Below are 18,669 nucleotides of genomic sequence, written 5' to 3'. Positions count from 1 at the left end.
ACAAACTCCTTCACCTTTTGGTGCATCTGGGGCCAGTAAAAGTGACTCACTAACCTTTCCCAAGTTTTGGATTGCCCCAGATGTCCAGCTAGGGGGATGTCATGAGCCAAAGTTAGGAGGAACTCCCTGTACTTCTGTGGCACTACCACCCTCCTGGTGGCTCCAGGAGTGGGGTCTCTTGCCTCAGCATACAGTAATCCCTCTTCCCAATAAGCTCTATGGGTACCACTGACATCTCCCCTGGCTTCTGAAGCAGCTTGTTGTCTCAGGCTTTCAAGAGTGGGACAGTCTTGCTGACCCTGGCACAGCTCTTCCCTAGAGGGTCCCCCTGGGCCCAAGAGTTCAACCTGGTAAGGGTCAAGCTCCATGGACTCAGTTCCCTCAGAGGTATCTACATCCTCTCCAGGGGGAGAGGGGTTCTGAGTGTTTGGCTGTACAGAAGCTGGTCCCCCAGTCTTCTTGCCCTTCCTCTTGGTGGGTTGGGCCATTATTCCAGGCTCCAAACCTACTTTTTCACCCTTCCTCTTGCTCTGTGCTCTGGTTTGCACACACACCAATTCAGGGATGCCCAGCATGGCTGCATGGGCCTTTAACTCAACCTCAGCCCAGGCTGAGGTTTCCAGATCATTTCCAAGCAGACATGCAGCTGGCAACTTTGGAGAGACCACTACCTGTTTCAGGCCAGTAACCCCCCCCCAGCCTAATGTTACCATGGCCATGGGATGACTAGTGGTGACACTGTCAGCGTTGGTGACTGGGTAAGACTTCCCAATCAAGTATTGCTCAGGGGAAACCAGTGTGTCTTTCACCATAGTGACACTGGCACCTGTATCCCTCAGAGCTTCTACCCTAGTTCCATTCACCCAGGGGTACTGTAAGTATTTCTTCAAGTTGGGGGGCCACACAGCCACAGTGGCAAACTCCACTTCTCCCAAGGAGACTAAACTTGCTTCAGTGTGTTCCCAGATTTGCTCAGGGTACACCTCTGATCCCATTTGTATACTTGCTGCCCCAGGAGTGGCTGTACTGGGTGCCTTAGGGGCTTTGTTTTGGGGGCAAGATACAGTTAGGTGTCCCTGCTTCTTACAGGTATTACAAAAGGCCTTTAAGGGATCAAAGTTCTTCCCCCTATATGGTTGGGGCACATAGGGAGTAGTTTGGGGCCCACCCACCTGAACAGGTTTTTGGGGCCCTTTGGAAGACTCAGACTTTTTATCTTGGGGATTCTCACCACCTTTCCCCTGGGGAGGTTTTGTGACCACCTTCTTTTGGTCACCCCCAGTGGTTGTCTTGGTCACCCTAGTCTTGACCCAGTGGTCCGCCTTCTTTCCCAATTCTTGGGGAGAAATTAGACCTAGGTCTACCAAATGCTGATGTAACTTTTCATTTGTGCAGTTACTCAAAATATGTTCCTTCATGAATAAATTGTACAATCCAGTAAAATCCTGCACACCATGTCCAGCTAACCAACCATCCAGTGTCTTCACTGAGAAATCTACAAAATCAATCCAGGACTGGGTCTGGGTTTTGTGAGCCCCCCTGAATCTAATTCTATACTCCTCAGTGGTGAATCCAAATCCCTCAATCAGAGCTTTCTTCATGAGGTCATAGGATCCTGCTTCTGGCCCAGAGAGAGTCAGAAGCCTGTCCCTGCAGTTACCAGAGAACAGTTCCCACAGGAGTGCCCCCCAGAGAGGTTTCTTTACTTTCCTGATATCACAAGCCCTCTCAAAGGCTGTGAACCATTTGGTGATATCATCACCTTCCTCAAATTTAGGGACAATCCCTTTGGGGATTTTAAGGTCAGAAGTTTCCTCCCTATCCTTGTTTTTATTATTGCTGCCACCATTGATGGGTGCTAAACCCATCTCTCTCCTTTCCTTTTCTAGAGCCAGGAGCCTGGACTCTAGATCTATTCTTTTGGCCAGCCTCACAAGGCTGTCCTCTTCACTGGGGGGTCCCCCAGTGTTGTCTCTGGGACCAGAGCCACCTGTGTGGTCTCTAGGTGCCCAGATGCTATGTCTTGAGTTGGAGGGTATGGGTGCCATCTCCTCCCTAGGGAATAGTATGGGGAGGTTGCTGTCCTCCTCCCCTGTTTCCCTTTCCTCATCTGACTGGCCATCACCATGTTCAGATGGGTGGTCTTTAGCATACTCAGCCAGGAGCTCCTGGAGCCCTTGTTTGGATGGATGCTGACCCATTTGTAAATTTTTGAGTTTACATAAGGACCTCAATTCCTTGAAAGACAAGTGTAAGTAAGGTGTGAGGTCGAGCTCCTCCACCAGGTCCATGTTATTATTATCACTAATAGCTGGGTTTGTTTGAGACATTCTAACCTGACAGTTCTAACCCTCTACCCTGACTATAGTGACTTTTATTTTTCTAAAATTCTAATGGGACTTAAGCAAGGCCCTAGCAAGACTTTTAGTAATTTTGGAAAAACCAATCAGAATTCTAAAGGCAATTTTTAAGAGTTCTGTCGTGTGATCAGATGGTAACCAAGTAGTCCAACAAATGCAAGTTTGTATCCCACCGCTGATCCACCAATGTGAGAAAGTGGCTCTGTATATACTGTTCCCTAATAGGTACAGGGTGTACAGAGTCCACAGTCCCCCAGAGGCTGATAGAGGTCAAAGTTAGGTATGACCTTACTCTCAAAAGTGGTAGCTTGGTCGAGCAGTAAGGCAGTACCAGAGGACAGTGTAAAGCACTTATTGTACACACTCAGTCAGCAAATGGTTTCACACACTCAATAACTGAACTCTAGGCCAATGATTTGTATATATAAAATATATGCTTGTTTTATTTTTAGAACCACAAGGGGGTAAAAATATACTTTCTCAGAATGAGAGGTTGAATATAAATACTTTTGTTTCAAGCAATAAATTTGTGTAAACAGTCACAGTTGGTTGCAATAAACAATCCTATTTCCTAAACATAACAATGCATTGAGCTCAATGGTAAATTCAGGTTATTTGTAATAAATTACTTTTCAGATTACTTTTGGAATTCCAGGTCTGGATCCTAGAACCAGCCTGGGGTCAGTATTCAGAATCAAGTGAAGAAAGTCGACTTAATAACTGTAATGATTTTTAGATAATTTTTAGCTATTTCAAAAGTTAGCACTTAGAAAATATTTCACAGAAAACATTCAATGGATCTCTATGGCAAGAAATTCAAATTGCAGGTAGAGTACTTTATCGTTACTTTAGTAATCCAGGACTGGGTGCCTAGACCCAGGACTGGGGTCCTTATCAAAAGCAGGTAAGTAATTTCGTTTGCAGAAATGGTACGATTTTAAAAGAATATTTCAAATTTGCAAAAGTAGACACTTAGAAGAAATTTCACAGAAAAGCAGGCAATGGTTTCCTATGGGAGAAAAATGAGTTAGAAGTAAGTATAGTTGTGAACACTTTTCAGAGTCAGGGCTGGGCACCAAGATCCAGCACTGGGAGCTCACCTAGGAGCAGGTGAGTAAATTCGTTTTTGTCACTTGGCTGATTTTTGGTGAATTTTTGCAGTTTTGAAAAGTTCACACTTAGAAGATTTTTGAAGAAAAAGCCAGTCAATGTTACCCTATGAGGAAAATGAAGTTAGCGGTTTAAGGGTAAGTACTCGACTGGTAGTGTTGAAATTCCGGGCATGGACTCAGGGGTCCCCCAGTGTCAGGTAGGTACAGTTGGTTCACCCTCAGCGGTTTCAGGACGGCCGGGTGCAGAGAGAGTTGGGCCCAATGTTATCCTATGAGGGATAGGGGGGCCTTGGTTGGTGGCTGCTGTCTGGCAAGCCACGCGGCTGTGGGAGCTGGGCTCCTGGTCACTTACTCAGGGCAAGTGGGGAAGTAGGTTAGAGTAGAGAGGGCACTGCCAGGGCCACTCGGGCGGCTGGGTGCAGGGTGCTTTTGAGCCTTAGGGCGCTCAATGGAAATCAATGGGAATGTTCCGGTTTGGAAAGAGGCTGCAGGCTCGGGGACGAGGATGTTTCAGGTGCCACCACCACTTCGAGAGGTAAGTTGGGTAGTTGTAGGTTAGGTGGGTACCCCAGGATTGGGCACAGGGGGTCGCAGGGCGCCGGGTGCAGGGGTGCCTTTTGGCGTCGGGAATCTTACCCTCTGGTTGATCGCGGCTGGGGTGGCACTTGGTTCTGAGGCTGCAGGCTTCTTCCGGGATGTCGAGGGGGGTCCTTGGGTGCCGGACTCTGGGTCACAGTCGCCGTGGGGTCGTCCTCTGGGTCTTTGTCCACTCCGGCACTGGCCAGGCTTGGCTGGTGCAGAGTGTGTTGGGTCCGCGGTCCCGGGCTGGTGCCAGGGATAGCAAGTAGGTTTCTTGAGTAGAGCCTCTACTCGTGGGAGTCCCAGGGGCTTAGAGCTAAAAGGTAGCCAGGTCCTCCGGGGTTGGTGAGGTTGCTGGCCACGTGGGATGCCGCGCTGGTGCAGGTTCGAGAGTCGACAGGCCGGTAGGGCTGGGGCCAAAGCAGTTGGTGTCTTCTTCTCTTTTTAGCAGCTGCAGGGCAGGTCTTTGTTCTTCTTGCTCTTCTTGTCGTTTTTCTATCTGGAATCTGAGGAAGTAAGGTTCAGGGGGCCCCTAAATACTAGATTTAGGGGCGTTACAGTTAGGTGAAGGCCAGGGACCAATGGGTCCTTGTCCTGGGGTGGGTACACCCCCTATCCTGCCTCTCTCCTGTGGGAGGGGGGCAGTAGCGTAATCCTGATAGGGTAGGGCCTCCCATCTTCAAGATGGCGAGAGCCCGGAGATGTGCTTCACCTCGCCTCCCCCACCTGAGGGGTGGGGTGGGCAGGCTGGCACATCCCCTGTCCTTGTATGGGGTTTCCGGCCAAGCTTCCCGCCAGAGTGGGGGGTTGCAGTGGCCTGGGGAAACTCCAACTGGCGGCATGCCTTTGAAGCTTCCCTTTGCTCATCCTGGGGGAGGAGATTTCTCACCTCACCCAGGATGTGCATTGTTGCAGGCCCGGGAGAGCAGGGGCTCTCCCACCCAGGGGTCCAGCAACGTGTCTGCTGTGTGGCAGCCTGGGCAGCCTCAGAGCAGACGTGGATTGCAAGTTAGCTGTAAGGGGGCATCTTCTAAGATGCCCTCTGGGGTGCTTAGTACATTAAATCCTACACTGGCATCAGTGTGGGTTCAATGTGCTGAGAAGTTTGATACCAAACTTCCCAGGCTTCAGTGTTGCCAATATGGTGCTGTGGAGCTCGTGTTTGACAAGCTCTCAGCACCATGTATTCTTAAATGACAGCACTGCACTTACAGTGCCCAGGAATGGACCCGGGTACTGTAGGGGCACAGGGCTCCTGCTCCTGTGCCCACACCATAGGCGTAATGCACCCAGCTAGAGGGGTGGCTGACATATGCCTTGGCAGTGTAGGTGATGGGCATGGTACACAGTGATGTGTGCCATGTCGACTCTTTGTTTTGTCCTGCACCCAGACACTCAGCCTGCAAGGGCAGTGTGTGTGTGTAAGGGTACAGGGCCTCTGAGGGTGGCACAATGAGTGCTGCAGCCCTTAGAGGCCTTCCCTGGTCACAAGGCCCTGGGTACCTAGGGTACCATTTACTAGGGGCTGACATGTGGCTAGGGTTTGCCAATTTGGAGTTTGTGTGGTTTAAGGAAGGAACATAGGCCCTGGGCACCTGATTGGCAGGAACCCAGGGTACACTCAATCGAAGTACATTCAGCAGTTTAGCAAAAAGTGGGGGCATACCATGCAAGAAAGATGGCACTTTCTCACAGATGGCTTTGCATTTTTCTGATAGTGTAAGCCAGTAAATATATGACCTTTTGAGCCTTGCCGAATTTAAATTGCAAGCTCCCAGAAGATTCAGTACTCTTAAATGGCATTTTTGCAAAAAATAAAGATTCCTGCTTAGGTAAACAAATGTTGTGTTATACGTTCCATAAATATCCTATATTCATTTCAAACCCTTAACTTTGGCATGTCTCCTTTTGGTAGTTCCATTCTATGTCTGAAGCCACATTTAGAATATTGGAATTCATCAGTCAAAAAGGCTTTTCAGCTTGAAGAAGGTATTTTAAACCATACATGTCAGGGAGGAGGGGGTCAGAGGGCAGAGGGACGCAAAGGTAGACTGGCCCATGGAAAACCCGGAACAGTTTCCAATTCGTATGTGCTTTAGGTCCATGCATGGCTTTAATCCAAGTGATGATGGCTCATTCCAGGCCATGAGTTGACTCTGGACAGTGGTGGCAGCATGATTACAGTCCTGAGACACCACCCTTTTCACTTTTACCCTTTTTAGAAGACTACTGATAGTCTCTCTCCATCTTAAAGAGAGTGCATGTGTGCCGGGTATGTATGCCTGTCTGGCACATACTTTGAAAATAAAGTCCCTTGAAGAAAAATACCATCATGGGATGTAACCGTGGGTTCTGACCCACAACTAAAAGTGCCTCCATTTAAAAACTGAGTCCAGGTGGTCTAAACGGGTCTCCAAACACTACCATTAACCTCATGCGGGTAGAGGGGGGATTTATTATTTGAATTGCGTGGTGGATTTCAGGAAGATACTATTATTGCTTTGTGACTGGAAACAGCAATTGTAGTCAATCTACTGAGTTGCCCAGTGTTGACCAAAGAGACAGAGACCCCTGAAACAGAGGCACAGTGACACACTTGCGCCTTCCCTTGTGAATGAGAGTGGCAGGATAGGGTTGAGTCCTGTTTGGACTTCTTATGTTTATTTTTTTGACATGCTCGAAGATTTTGACCGTGGAGAAAGTCTGCTGAGGGAATGACTTTGGGAGTGTGTCCACACACTCAATTTCAGCCAGGAACAGGACCTGCATGTAGTCTTGTGCTACTTGCCACATAGAGCTTCATTTCACGTTCCCGAATGGCTTTCAAAGTCATCTGGGTGCAGTAGTTCAAGGCCTTGGAGTCACGCGCTAATCCCAAACAACAAAGGAACACCACGTGGGGATTTTTCAGACATCGGTTTGTAATAGTCCCTACAAGCTTTAAACCTTGTAGCCTCAGGGGGTGAAAAACTTATTTTAACAGTAGAAGACTTTTAGGAAATAAATTTGAAAAAATCAATTCAAGGAATGATTAAAAAGGATGCAAGTTGTGGATCTTCATCTAAAGGCAGTGATGTCGGCGTGTATGGTGACACTTCTACGGATCTCTTTCTGTCACTTCTGGAGTGGAACGAAGTTGGAGTGAAGTCACACACCACCACCTATCAGCATGCAGCGTCACTGCTCTGAGTTTCCAATCCCAGTCTGGCACCTGGGTGATATTCATAAAGTGAGGAATCTGTGGTTAGAAGTATTCATCGGAAGGGGGAGAGAAAATAGTCCCTCATTCACTGCAGTAAAAAGTCTGGATGTCAGCAGTGGAAGGATCCATGCCATCCAATCAAAACATGGTAGAACAAAAATCCCCTCTGGGAGGAAGCAACACAAGATTAGGAAGTAAAGTCATCAAATCAGGAGCAGGACACTGAGATAGACAAGAAAGCCATGGAATCATGAGCAAAGGGCAGATCCAAAGCCCAGTCTACATATTTAGGATATAATATTTCTGTTGCCAACAGACAGCTAAAGTTGTCTGTAGGCGAGACTTAAAAAAAGATAGAGTACCTCTGATGGGTGTGCATGACTGTCCATGTCAACATTGAAAAAATAAGGGGCTTGTGAGAAAAATATTACAGTGTAAGATTACCAAGCCATGCTTGGGACTTTTGTCTGAACAGTGGCCATCGGAGCAATACCGGACAGCAACAATCATTCATTGCAGTGTCACGTGGAGGCCTTCACTGCAAGTTCACTCTTTGTCAGTGTAATGCCCCAAACTGACCTTTAGTCAAATGCCTGTGACTTACAACATCAGACTTTCACACTACGGAATGACTCCCATTTTTAATCCGTGTACGTCCCTTAGAGTACCAACACTGCAATGCCCTGTAGTCATCAGCAGTGTAACTGCATCAAAGCAATGCCCCTTAGTGATCACTGGTGCAATACACTGCAATAAGCCTAAATGGATTACCCTCATCTATTTTACAGCAATTCTACTCTTTTAAATCTCAGTGCAGTGTCCATAATAATATCCTAAAATATATTCTTCAATTCCATTCAGTGGCAGTAAGGACAATGTTCCATATTAACTCTGATATCCCACATCAATCCCCATGCAGCCCTTCTCCCAAGACTAGTGATACACAAAAGTGGTCATAAGTCCAGGGGCAGTCAATGTATGCCTAAGTATAAGATTCACATCCCCTGATGCTGCCAACATGGTGAAAGGAAGAGGGCAAGTTTCAGTGCAGCCGTTTTAGCTTTACTGATAATGCCCTGCCTGCACAACCGGTCTGTGTTTCACTCAAGTGGGAGAAGCAACCTGAAAAGCAGCACAAAACTGAAGACCTTGTGGGATTCCCATGGTGAGTACTTGAATGCCAATCTCCATGCACACATCAGTAAATCCAATGAGCATCAAGTCCGTAACAGTTTTTGACAAAGTCAGACACTGTAGTGGCAGTATAGCGTCAAGTGTGTAAAACAAATCTGTGGAAGATTCTGGCCTCAATGAACCTGTTCAGCACAGCACTTATGGGACAAACACAGGTTTCTAAGCGGACATCCAGGCATCCCTACTAGACATGGCTTTAAATGGGTCCTACCCGTTTGGCAAAAAGGCTGACTCGTCACTGTAGCATTTTAAAGAGGGCCACAGCATGCTCTTTGGACCTTTTAGTACCAGCCCAACAATCCCCACCAGTAGTTTTATACTTTTCATTGATATGCTTAGGGATTGGTGTATTCACAGCATCATGCCCTACTGCCCACACAACAGGCCTCCAAGGTTATTTGCATTTGGGGCTATGAGCCCACCAGACAAAGGCCAGGCAATCAGGGGTAGCGTATGTCCCAATTCCCCACTCCTCTTGCAACAATTCCAAAATCTCTTTGGTGTGCTTTTAGCAACCCACTTAATTCCAGTAGGAGGCAGTGTCAGTCACTTCCTCCAGGGGTGGCAAAGCATTGCGCCTGACAGGTGAATTCAAATTGTCCAAACGGGATATGCTCTGCCATTCCTTTTTGACCTACCGCACCTGCCACCTACATCTAAGAACTTTTTGGAGGACCATCTATCTTTTTTGCTGAAGGCAGTGCAAGTCTTTTTGGTCCTAGGAGCCATAGAGAGGGTACCGACCTCAGAAGTGGGGATTGGATGATATTCCTGCAACTTACTTGTGCTGAAGGGGGTAGACCTTTGTTCTATTTTGGATCTTCGCCTTCTCAACTCTTTCTAGTGCTCGGTACAAATTAACGATGCTCATTCTGTTCCAGGTTTTATCTTCCCTGGATCCCCGAGACTGAATGGTGGTGTTTGACTTGCAGGACTCCTATTTTCATATCCCTGCCCTGCAGGTCCACAGACGCTACCTGTAGTTTAAGGTGGGCAACGAACACTTTCAGTTTACCTTTCTCCCTTTCAGCTCACTAGTGCCCCTTGTGGGGGTGGGGGGGGGGGGGATGGAAAAGGTGAAGCTGGTGGTTGCTGTTAATCTTTGAAGGTGGGCTCGCCACAGTAAGTTACAAACCACCTCCAGGTGACAGTCAACCTCCCGACATCGCTGAGGTTCTCAAGCAGCCTGCCAAAATCACAGCGAACTCTTCTGCAGAGGCTTCCTTTAATCTGGACCCTCCTGGGCACAGTTTGCGTTCATTACTTTCCTCCGGGCAAATGAATCCAAGACATTCTGGCTATGATCCCAATATTTCAGACACTGTGCCGGTTTTTAGAGAGGATGGCCTTGGGGCTTCTTGGCCTGCTGCCATCATGCTGGCTGACCATGCCAGATGGCACACATGAGCGCTGCAGTGGGCTCTGAAGTCTAAGTAGGCCCAGCACCATTGGCATTTGTCAGATTCCATCCAGGTTTTGAAAAAGATTGGAACAAATCCACAGTGGTGGCTGCTCAACCACAATTGGACCAGCAGCAGACCTCTCTCCCTAACTCACCCACAGTTGACAGATATGACAAATACAACACTACTAGGCTGGTGAGATCATCTGTAATAGGTGATCAGAGGACTGCACCTCTGTGTGAGGAGATTGAATGGCAGCAGTTGATCTCTTTTGATCTTCATTCCGAAACCATTGATGTAATCAAGGCAGCCAGGTGCCATTCCACAAAATCAGTGTATTTTGGGCACTGGGATGAGTTGATGGCTTGGTGCAGCACCCGTCAGACGACCGTTGCAGACCAAGCTGTTGGATGTCCTATTTTTTGTCTTTGGCCCTACAAAGGTAAAGTTTATTTGACGGCACTCTCGGTCTTTTTGTGTTTGCTGGACCAGCCATTCTTTTTCAAATCACCTGTTGTGATGCCTTTCCACCAAAGCCATTTGTGATGCCACAGTGGAACTTAAATTCGTTTTTCTCTTTCCTAATTACCTCTGTCGAGCCAAAGGACAGTTGTCCAGTATGTGTCCTGATGTTGAAAACAGTCTTTCTAGTTGCCATAACATCAGGACACTGCGAGAGTAAACTTCAAGCCTATCGGTCCGGCACCTCATATCACCTTTTTTTTTTGGACCAACTGATGTTAAGAACTCAAGCTGTGTTACCGCTGAAAGTAGTGACGCCTTTACATGTTTGATAAGCCACTACTCTTCTGACTTTCTGTTCTCCAGCTCATTTCTCAAAAGAAGAGCAGAGGATCCATTGTTTGGTCCAAAGAGAGTGCTGAGCTTTTTACATCAATTGTACCAAGTAACATCGATCTGGTGTACAATTAGGTCTTTATGGGGTTCTGTGGGACAAAGGAGGGCAAGGTGGTGCAGACGTAAACAAAAAAGTGATGGGTGGAATGTTTGATTTAATATCAGTCACTAGTAATTTCTCAGGCCTTCACCCCAGTCCTTCATTTTTTTGCTGACCATGCCACCTCATATTACACCTCTCCATATGCTAATGAACTTTGTTCTTGCTCCCGTAGGAACAGTCCAGCCCGAAAAACATAAAGAGATGGGTGGTTTGCTTGAATTGAGCTCAAGAAATGGTAATTAGTCAGACCACATCCATGTCCATTGTGGTTTTTTTTGCCCACCATGCCATCTCAGATTAGATCCACTCATTTGATAATCATCCTTGGTCCTGCCCCATTAGGAACAGTCCAGCCCGAATTGCTAAGTGAGGTCTTCTACCCAAGACCAGTTTTGCCCTAATTAAGGCTCTCCAGTAAGGTGTGTACCTGGTTCCAGTGGTACAGTGAGCATGGGACCCATGTCTGGACATACCCGTCACACTGAAGTAGATAAAAGAATCAGCCTTCAGAACGTCTGAGTGCTCACTCTCCCCAAGTTAAGGCTGCTGCCATTATGTTGGCATGCGAGTGCCTCTCCGGGATGCCTTTCAGGCTGCTATGTGGGCATCAATGAGAACGTTCACAGAGCACTATTGCCTTTATATTCTGGTCTATTGGGTTAGACATTTTGCCTGTTTGGTCTTGCAGTACTTTTTGATCTGGGCCATTCCACAGGCCACCACCTTGAAAGGTACTGTTTTGGCAACTATGGACAAAGTGAGGAATCTGCAGTTAGAAGTATTCATCATCAGTAACACTCTTTCAGGTGGACACTCTATCTAACCACAAATTCCTAATCCGTTAACCTCCTTGTTCTGTGTAATGATCTCATTTTCCATCTGAAGAGTTCCCAATTTAGAAATCTACAAACTGGTTCTTCATGTTTGCTGATTGGCTCTGTTTGATGACGCAGATAGCTTCCATAATAAAGTGACATCAGTGCGCATGACTGGTGCTCATATGCTGCTCCTTTCATCACGTCTGGAGTGGAATGAAGTTGGCGCAGAGTCGCACTGTGCCTCCTATCGTTACTCAGGAGCACTGCTTTCTCAGTTTCCAGATCCAACAATGGGGATAGTCACAAGGTGAAGAATCTGTGGTTAGAGTATCCACTAGAAGAGCGTTACCGATGGTAAGTAACTTCTTCTTCTCTCTTTTTTATTTCCCTCCCTCCCCCGATTTCTTACCCCTGCGGGGTTTGTTCACCACCCTGCTTCCCCAGGGCCTGCTTGCCCTGCCAGCGCTTTGTCCGATTCCTGCTGCTAATATAAAAAGAAGGCGGACACCTTTCAAAGGTTCTAAAACTATTTCTTGAGGGAACTCTTGTGTCTGGATGCATGCACGCACAGTATGATTGTGGCAAGTTTTTTCTTATGCTTTATGAAAAACTATTCCAAGGTGGCCACCCATGTGTCTGAATGTTGAACTCACACTGAAGTCATCTTAGAATGTTTTTTTGCCATAAACAATGTCAGATCCAATGCTATTTTTTCCATCAGAACTATGCAGCAGATTAATAGTCCACCATGTAAAATTAACGTGCGTGAAGGAGTAAGCTCGCTATCCAATTTGAGTTCACCAATATTGTGGCACTGGGGTGCCAGTGGTAAACAATAGTACTGACACCAAATGCTTCCACATAAACTTTCTCTGCTGACGACCACAAGAAAAGGCCTCTCAGCCAACGTGAGGCATTGCACTGATGGCCTCTGTAGGGCATTGCATTGATTCGCACAGTGACGAAATAGCACAGATGTGTACAACTGTTCATTGAACTGATTGGTACTGAGAGGCATTCTGTTGTTGGTCACTATAGGTATTTTGCTTAGTGTCACTTTGGGACATTGCACCAATGACCTCTGTGTGGCATTTGTATGATGGCTCAGGTGGACATTACATTGATGGCTTCTATGCAACATTACAACAATGCTCTCTCTGGGGCATTGCGCAGAGTCCCTTTATGCAGGATTTCCTCAATGACAACCACCTCTAGAAGTCATTAAACCAGGCGGTATATATAGGGCTTGGCCCTGGTTTTCATTGTGAATTGCAATGATTCCTCTTAAGGGGGCACTGCACTGACTCAACGTAGGGGAATTGCTTTGATAGCCATTGTCTTGTATTGTACAATGTCACTGTGAGGCATTTCACTGATTGCCACTATGGGGCATTTCTGTGATGGCATTATGGGGCATTTTCACAATTTGCCATCATGAGTATTGTGCTGATAGCTTTTTATGGGAGATTGTATTAATTTTCAAAGTGGGTGTAGGAGGCTGGCTCTTTACGTGATATATCAGTAATCTGATGTACTCTGTAAAGAGTCCAGGGGTTTCTTCATGAGTGGACAGGGGCTAGCAATGCAATTCCAAAATGCTCTATTGGGGAGTAGAGTGGTTGAGCAGCCTTAGGCTTAACACAGAGGAGTGCAAGACATTTGCAAATATACACAATGATCAATAAATGACACACATAAATCGAAGAAGATCCATGCCAACCTATAAAAATAGCAAGTATCTTTATATGTGCTTAGGCATCAGAGAAAAATCGTTCACTTAGGTACATTTTTAAATATAAATTCTTTTCACTATAAAAAGTGGACACAATGCAATTTTTGAGTTCTGCAATGTCCTATGTAAGGAAGAACAAGTTCTCCAAACAGGTATGTTACAGCGACTTACAAGACCAATCTCTAGGAGTTAAGGTGAGTGGTGGGCAAGGTCCAAGGCAGCACCAAAAATACACCACCAAAAATACACCACCAGTGGCTCGAGGACAGCCGGGTGCAGGGTGCAAAACAGCATCAGGATCCCAATGTATTTCAAAGGAGATTGGTCACTGCGGAAAGAGGCTGCAGGCTCTGGCCAGGAGGCAAGTCAGGCTGAACCAGCAGGTTGGTTCAGGCCTTGCAATGCTGAGGGACGGGGGATACACCTTTGGGTCCCTTCTCTAAGGCCCAGGGGCCACTAGTGCAGGGGTGTCCTTAGGCATCGGGTTTTTCCTTACCGGAGCGGTTGTGGTTGAGGGGGTTTTTGTGCATAGGTTACAGGTGACGTCGGGGAGTCCAGGAGGGGTGGAAACATGATGGACTCGAGGGCTGGGTGACCTTGTAGACACCAGTAGCGGACTTCAACTTGGGCCGGAGGCGATGGCTGCAGTAGGGACTTCGGTTTTTTTTTGGGGACTTTCTTTAGAATAGGTCCACTGTTCACAGGAACAGTAAGAGTCAACTTTGGTGCAGTTTTCGACACAGATGCAGACAGGGTGGCAGGGTTGTTACCAGGCCAGCTGCTTCTTCTCTCATCTCTGCTTTTGTGGCTCTTCGGTGTCCTCTGTCCTTTTAGGTCATCGGGATCTGCTTCTCTGGTGCCAGGATTTTCCCAAAATATTGAATTTAGGGGTGTTAGAGGTTTGTAGGGTAGTAGTTAATGGTCTACTGACCCTTGTGGTCACTATATCCCCTATATGACCCCTTCCTATGGGAAGTGGGCATAACCCTGTCCCAGAATTCCTCAGTATGCCATCACAAAGATGGCTACTTCTGAAACATCGTGTCCACCTCACAGTAGCCCACCTTAGGGGTGGTACTAGTCTGGAGGTAGCACTCCTACCTGACTAGCTATTTTTCCTACCTGTCCAGGTGCCAAGGGGGTCCTAGACAAAGGGGGGTGGCTTCCTTTCCTGTGAGGGGAGCCAGATAAGCCTTCCAAAAGCGGCAGCTCTTTGAATCTTGCCGGTCCAAGGAGGCTAATCAACCGGTTATCCTGTGGGCGGGGGTGTTACACCCTCTTCCCGGACAGGCTTTTGTTCTGGGTCTCCTGAGAACAAAAGGCTCTCACCCTAGGAGGTCAGAACAGCGTCTCAGGTGGCAGGCTGCAGAAACCAGTGAGCAAGGACACCAGTGGCTGGTAGGTTTTCATTTTCATGGGGTACCTCTAAGGTGCCTTTTGGGTTCATGTATTGGTAAATCCAACTCTAGTATCACCGTGGGTTTAGCAATATGAGATGTTTGATACCAAACATCCCTATTTTCAGTGAAGCCACCATGTAGCCGGAGAACTGCAACAAAACCTCAGTTTTCTACAGTGGGAGATTGCTCTTATTTCCACTCTGGAGCATTACGTGGACGGCCCCTATCTCACACTGCACTGATGTCCTTTATAGGACATTGTACTGATGATCATTATGGGGCAGATTCTTTTGCTCAGAGGTATGAAATTGTTTGAAGGCCATTATTACCATGGTTACTTTGTGACACGTGTTCACATTGGTCACTATGGTCATGGGTCCAGTGGTTAATCTGGAGACATTGGCATGGATTCTGATTCCTGCTAAGGATTATTATGCTGAAGGTTAGTATGAGAGTTTAGTTGCAAGGCAGATACCACCTTTGGATTACAGCGGTCACTCCAGCACACTGTTGCTTATTATGGCATCGCATGTCTGCTTGTATCACTGCACCATAGAGTACATTCTGGGGCACACAGCCACTTGATAATTGCAAAGTTTATGCTTTCAAAATCTCTGATCAAAGTGAAAATGGCAAACGGGAACATTAGGAGAAGGAGGGTGTATACATACACAACATACACACATGCACACTCTTTCTCCCCCTCTTGCTTCCTCTTGCTTCTCCCACCCTCAGAACGCTTGTGCATGCCCTTGAGGCACCACTAGGAATTGGTGTTCGCATCTCATTTGTAACAAGCATTGGCATAGCCAATAGGTCTCGCTTTTGGGACCTTCTAAGTGTTTAGTTATGCAGCATAATATCCTTGGTGCAACCACATCAACTGTTGCGTGGCTAAACACTTATAAGGTCCCAAAGGCAAGACCTATTGGCTATGCCAATGCTTGGTGTGGTTGTGTGTGTGTGGTTGTGTGTGTGTGGTTGTTTGTGTGGTTGTGGGTGGGTGTGGGTGTGTGTGTGGGGGGTTTGTGTGTTGGTGTGTGTGTGGGGTTGTGTGTGGGGTTGTGTGTGGGGTTGTGTGTGTGTGTGTGTGAGGGGTTGTGATTGTGGTGTGTGGGGTTGTGTGTGTGGTTGTGTGTGTGTGTGGTTGGGTGTGTGGTTGTGGTGTGTGTGGTTGTGGTGGGGTGTGTGTGTGTGGTTGTGGCTGTGTGTGTGTGGTTGTGGCTGTGTGTGTGTGGTTGTGGTTGGGTGTGGTTGTGGTTGTGGGGGTGTGTGTGGTTGTGGTGGTGGTGTGTTGTGTGTGTGGTGGTGTGTGTGGGTGTGGTTGTGTGTGGTTATGGTTGGTTGTGGTTTTGGGTGTGGTTGGGTGTGGATGTGGGTGTGTGTGGTTGTGTGTGGTTGTATGTGTGGTTGTGTGTGTGACAGTAATACTAAAAGCATCTCAAAATAAAGGAACACAAACATCGAGTTTGTGGGAAGGAAAAGTCAAACGGGCGCAGCAAAACATTAACACAACAACATGTTCTTTGATTTTGATGTTCTTTGAACGAGAACATCAAAGGTGCGCCGCGAAAGTGATCGCAGACGCTTAATGAGCATGACGAGGTTTGCCAGCCTCTGCTCCTAAGCGCGCGCCCGCACCCATGCACTGTAGCTCTAGGCTGGCCATTGTAGCATTTTTTGAGCCCTCACAAAAAGTCTCGCCAGACTAGCGCATGCGCTGGGTCAGGCGAGACCTAAAAAGGGTTATGGGTCCTTGTGATACTGTGGCTGGCACTGGCATAGTGAGATACCACCACAGTACTCTGAGGAAGTTAACTCTGTATCAAAGTCCTGTGAGTAATCCGAATAATAAGCCTTTGTGAGGAGTATTGGGAGACTAGCAGACTGGGGGGAGATACAGTGCTGTGCAAAGAGGGTTTTCCTAGGGGAGCCCCTGCCTTCAGTCATGACTGGTTGAACTGAGGGGCATCAATCCCGGGGCTTGTGCCAGGGAAGGCATGGTAATGAATTGCTCTACTGCTTGTTTTTTGCACCTAGTGCACATGGATCCTTTATGTTCCTAGAGCACAAAAAACTCAAGTGTGTCTCAGATGGTACAATATTTCAACACAAGCACTTGGTAGGACGTAAGTAACCAGTCAATAACTTTTGCTGAGCTTCACACATGCCAGTTCCTTATTTAAAGTGAAGATGAATGAATTTTTATGCAGCAAACTGTCAAAATCTTTTAGTTTTCACACCTGTGTTAAGGCATCATTCTGACTCTGTGGTATATGTTATCGTTTTCATATCCTATTATTTTCCTTTTCTTCTGCTCTCTAGGAGTGCAGGGAGGCCAGACCTTGGGAAAGTGACCCTGCTGGACTTCCAGGCCTTTTTACTGGAATACCAAAAGGTAAAGGAAGCTGCATTTCCATTCTAACATGCATCCCCCCCAACAAATATCCTACTTGTTGGGTCCATTGACCTTGCTACATCCTTCAAACTTTCAAATGCCAAAATTATTAGATGATTATGTTCTGGCCGCAGTCGCGTTCAATAACAGATGTCCTTGTATAAACATATTTGTTTTATATTATTATTTTTAACTTATTATACTGTATCGAATGAGTGAAGCCCAGATATGCTGCTGTTATTGACTGTCATTCCCACCTTTTGTTACTTTTAAATGACTTAAGTGGTTGATACTTGGGAGCTGAGCACAGACATCTGTAAGGAAAAAGGCGTCACTCTAATCGGTTTTCTCAACTAGTACAGCTAAATTCAGGGTGAAGTCTGCTCCGTGTCCACACCCAAAATCCACCAATGTAATGACTGTGAGCGACGAAGAGCTTCTGCAGCGCCTAAGCAATTTATGTAAAAGTTACAGGATGGCGCACAGGTTGGGATTTCATGTGCAGCTTAAAAAGCATTTTGCTTGCGATTTACAGACCTAGGCTTTTTAAAGTGCATGCAGAATCACCATGTTGAAAGTGGCTCTTTTAGCATTTTTCATGAATCTTTAATTAAAGGTTTTAAAGATCAAAAGGATATATGTTTTGGAACCATATTCAATTCATATCCCTCCTCCCTCCCTCCACCTCCAATGTTACAATTTTTTTCTTAAGATCATAAATATTGACCTCTATTATTTGATTTGACTTGTGCCTCAAGTTTATTAACTGTTGATCTGCCAAATATTCCGCTATCTGATAACTCTATTAAGATTTATCGTCATTCCTATAGTAAAGCCAGGCCACTCTTCAAGTCAGTATTTAAACTGATTTATTCAAGCTGGCTTATACAACCATCTACCACTATCTTATGCTGCATTTGAGAAACTAAATGCATTCAGTGTACAATACCGTATATGTCTTTATATTAATTTCTATTCTCCTAACTACATATATTTATTTTAACCACAGATTCATTGATGTTGCATTTAGTGGTACGCTGGTGTTATGAAAACAAAAAACTATTTGGAAATTGCCCCGGCTCTCATAACCAATTGGTCAGCTTTACATTTTCCACTGGGCACACCAGAAATTCAGCTGGTTGTATAAGTGTTTTTATGAGAGTGGTTTGGTGAGGAGAATAAGATGGGGTTGGATTCACCACCATATTTCCTACTCTGTCATAACGCAGTCAGAATGCGATGACTTACCCAAGCGTATCGTTTTGATGATGAGGTTATCCCACCCTTGGTGCCAGTTTAGCATTGAAGGCGCTGTCACTCTACACATCTTCTATTTATTATTCAGCATCTTCTATATGTTATTCAGCAATGAAATTGAAATCGTCTAAAAAAAAAAATTGAGCGCATCATAGGGTCAATAGATTACTATTTCGAGCTTTTAGTCTTTTTCAGATATCTTTGGCAAACAATTTGAACAAAATGTGTATCCAAAAGTGTTGCAAGTTGCCTT

The 18,669-nt window shown here is 46.3% G+C and overlaps 1 protein-coding gene across 4 annotated transcripts in view; it reads left to right on the top strand.

The window, feature by feature from the left end:
- The window catches only part of PLCG1 (phospholipase C gamma 1), a 398,460-nt gene that overhangs the window by 233,539 nt on the left and 146,252 nt on the right, over window positions 1–18,669 (top strand). For all 4 annotated transcript variants that reach the window (XM_085619110.1, XM_085619111.1, XM_085619109.1 and 1 more), the window contains exon 8: window positions 17,087–17,159. In XM_085619110.1, the coding sequence (XP_085475236.1) occupies window positions 17,087–17,159 (73 nt within the window). The remainder of the gene's footprint in view (window positions 1–17,086; window positions 17,160–18,669) is intronic.

The sequence above is a fragment of the Triturus cristatus genome, chromosome 7 (assembly GCF_964204655.1).
Source record: "Triturus cristatus chromosome 7, aTriCri1.1, whole genome shotgun sequence".
In the NCBI taxonomy this organism is placed as follows: Eukaryota; Metazoa; Chordata; class Amphibia; order Caudata; family Salamandridae; genus Triturus; species Triturus cristatus.
Note: the sequence above shows the minus strand (reverse complement) of the source record. Positions and strands in the feature narration are given on the sequence as shown.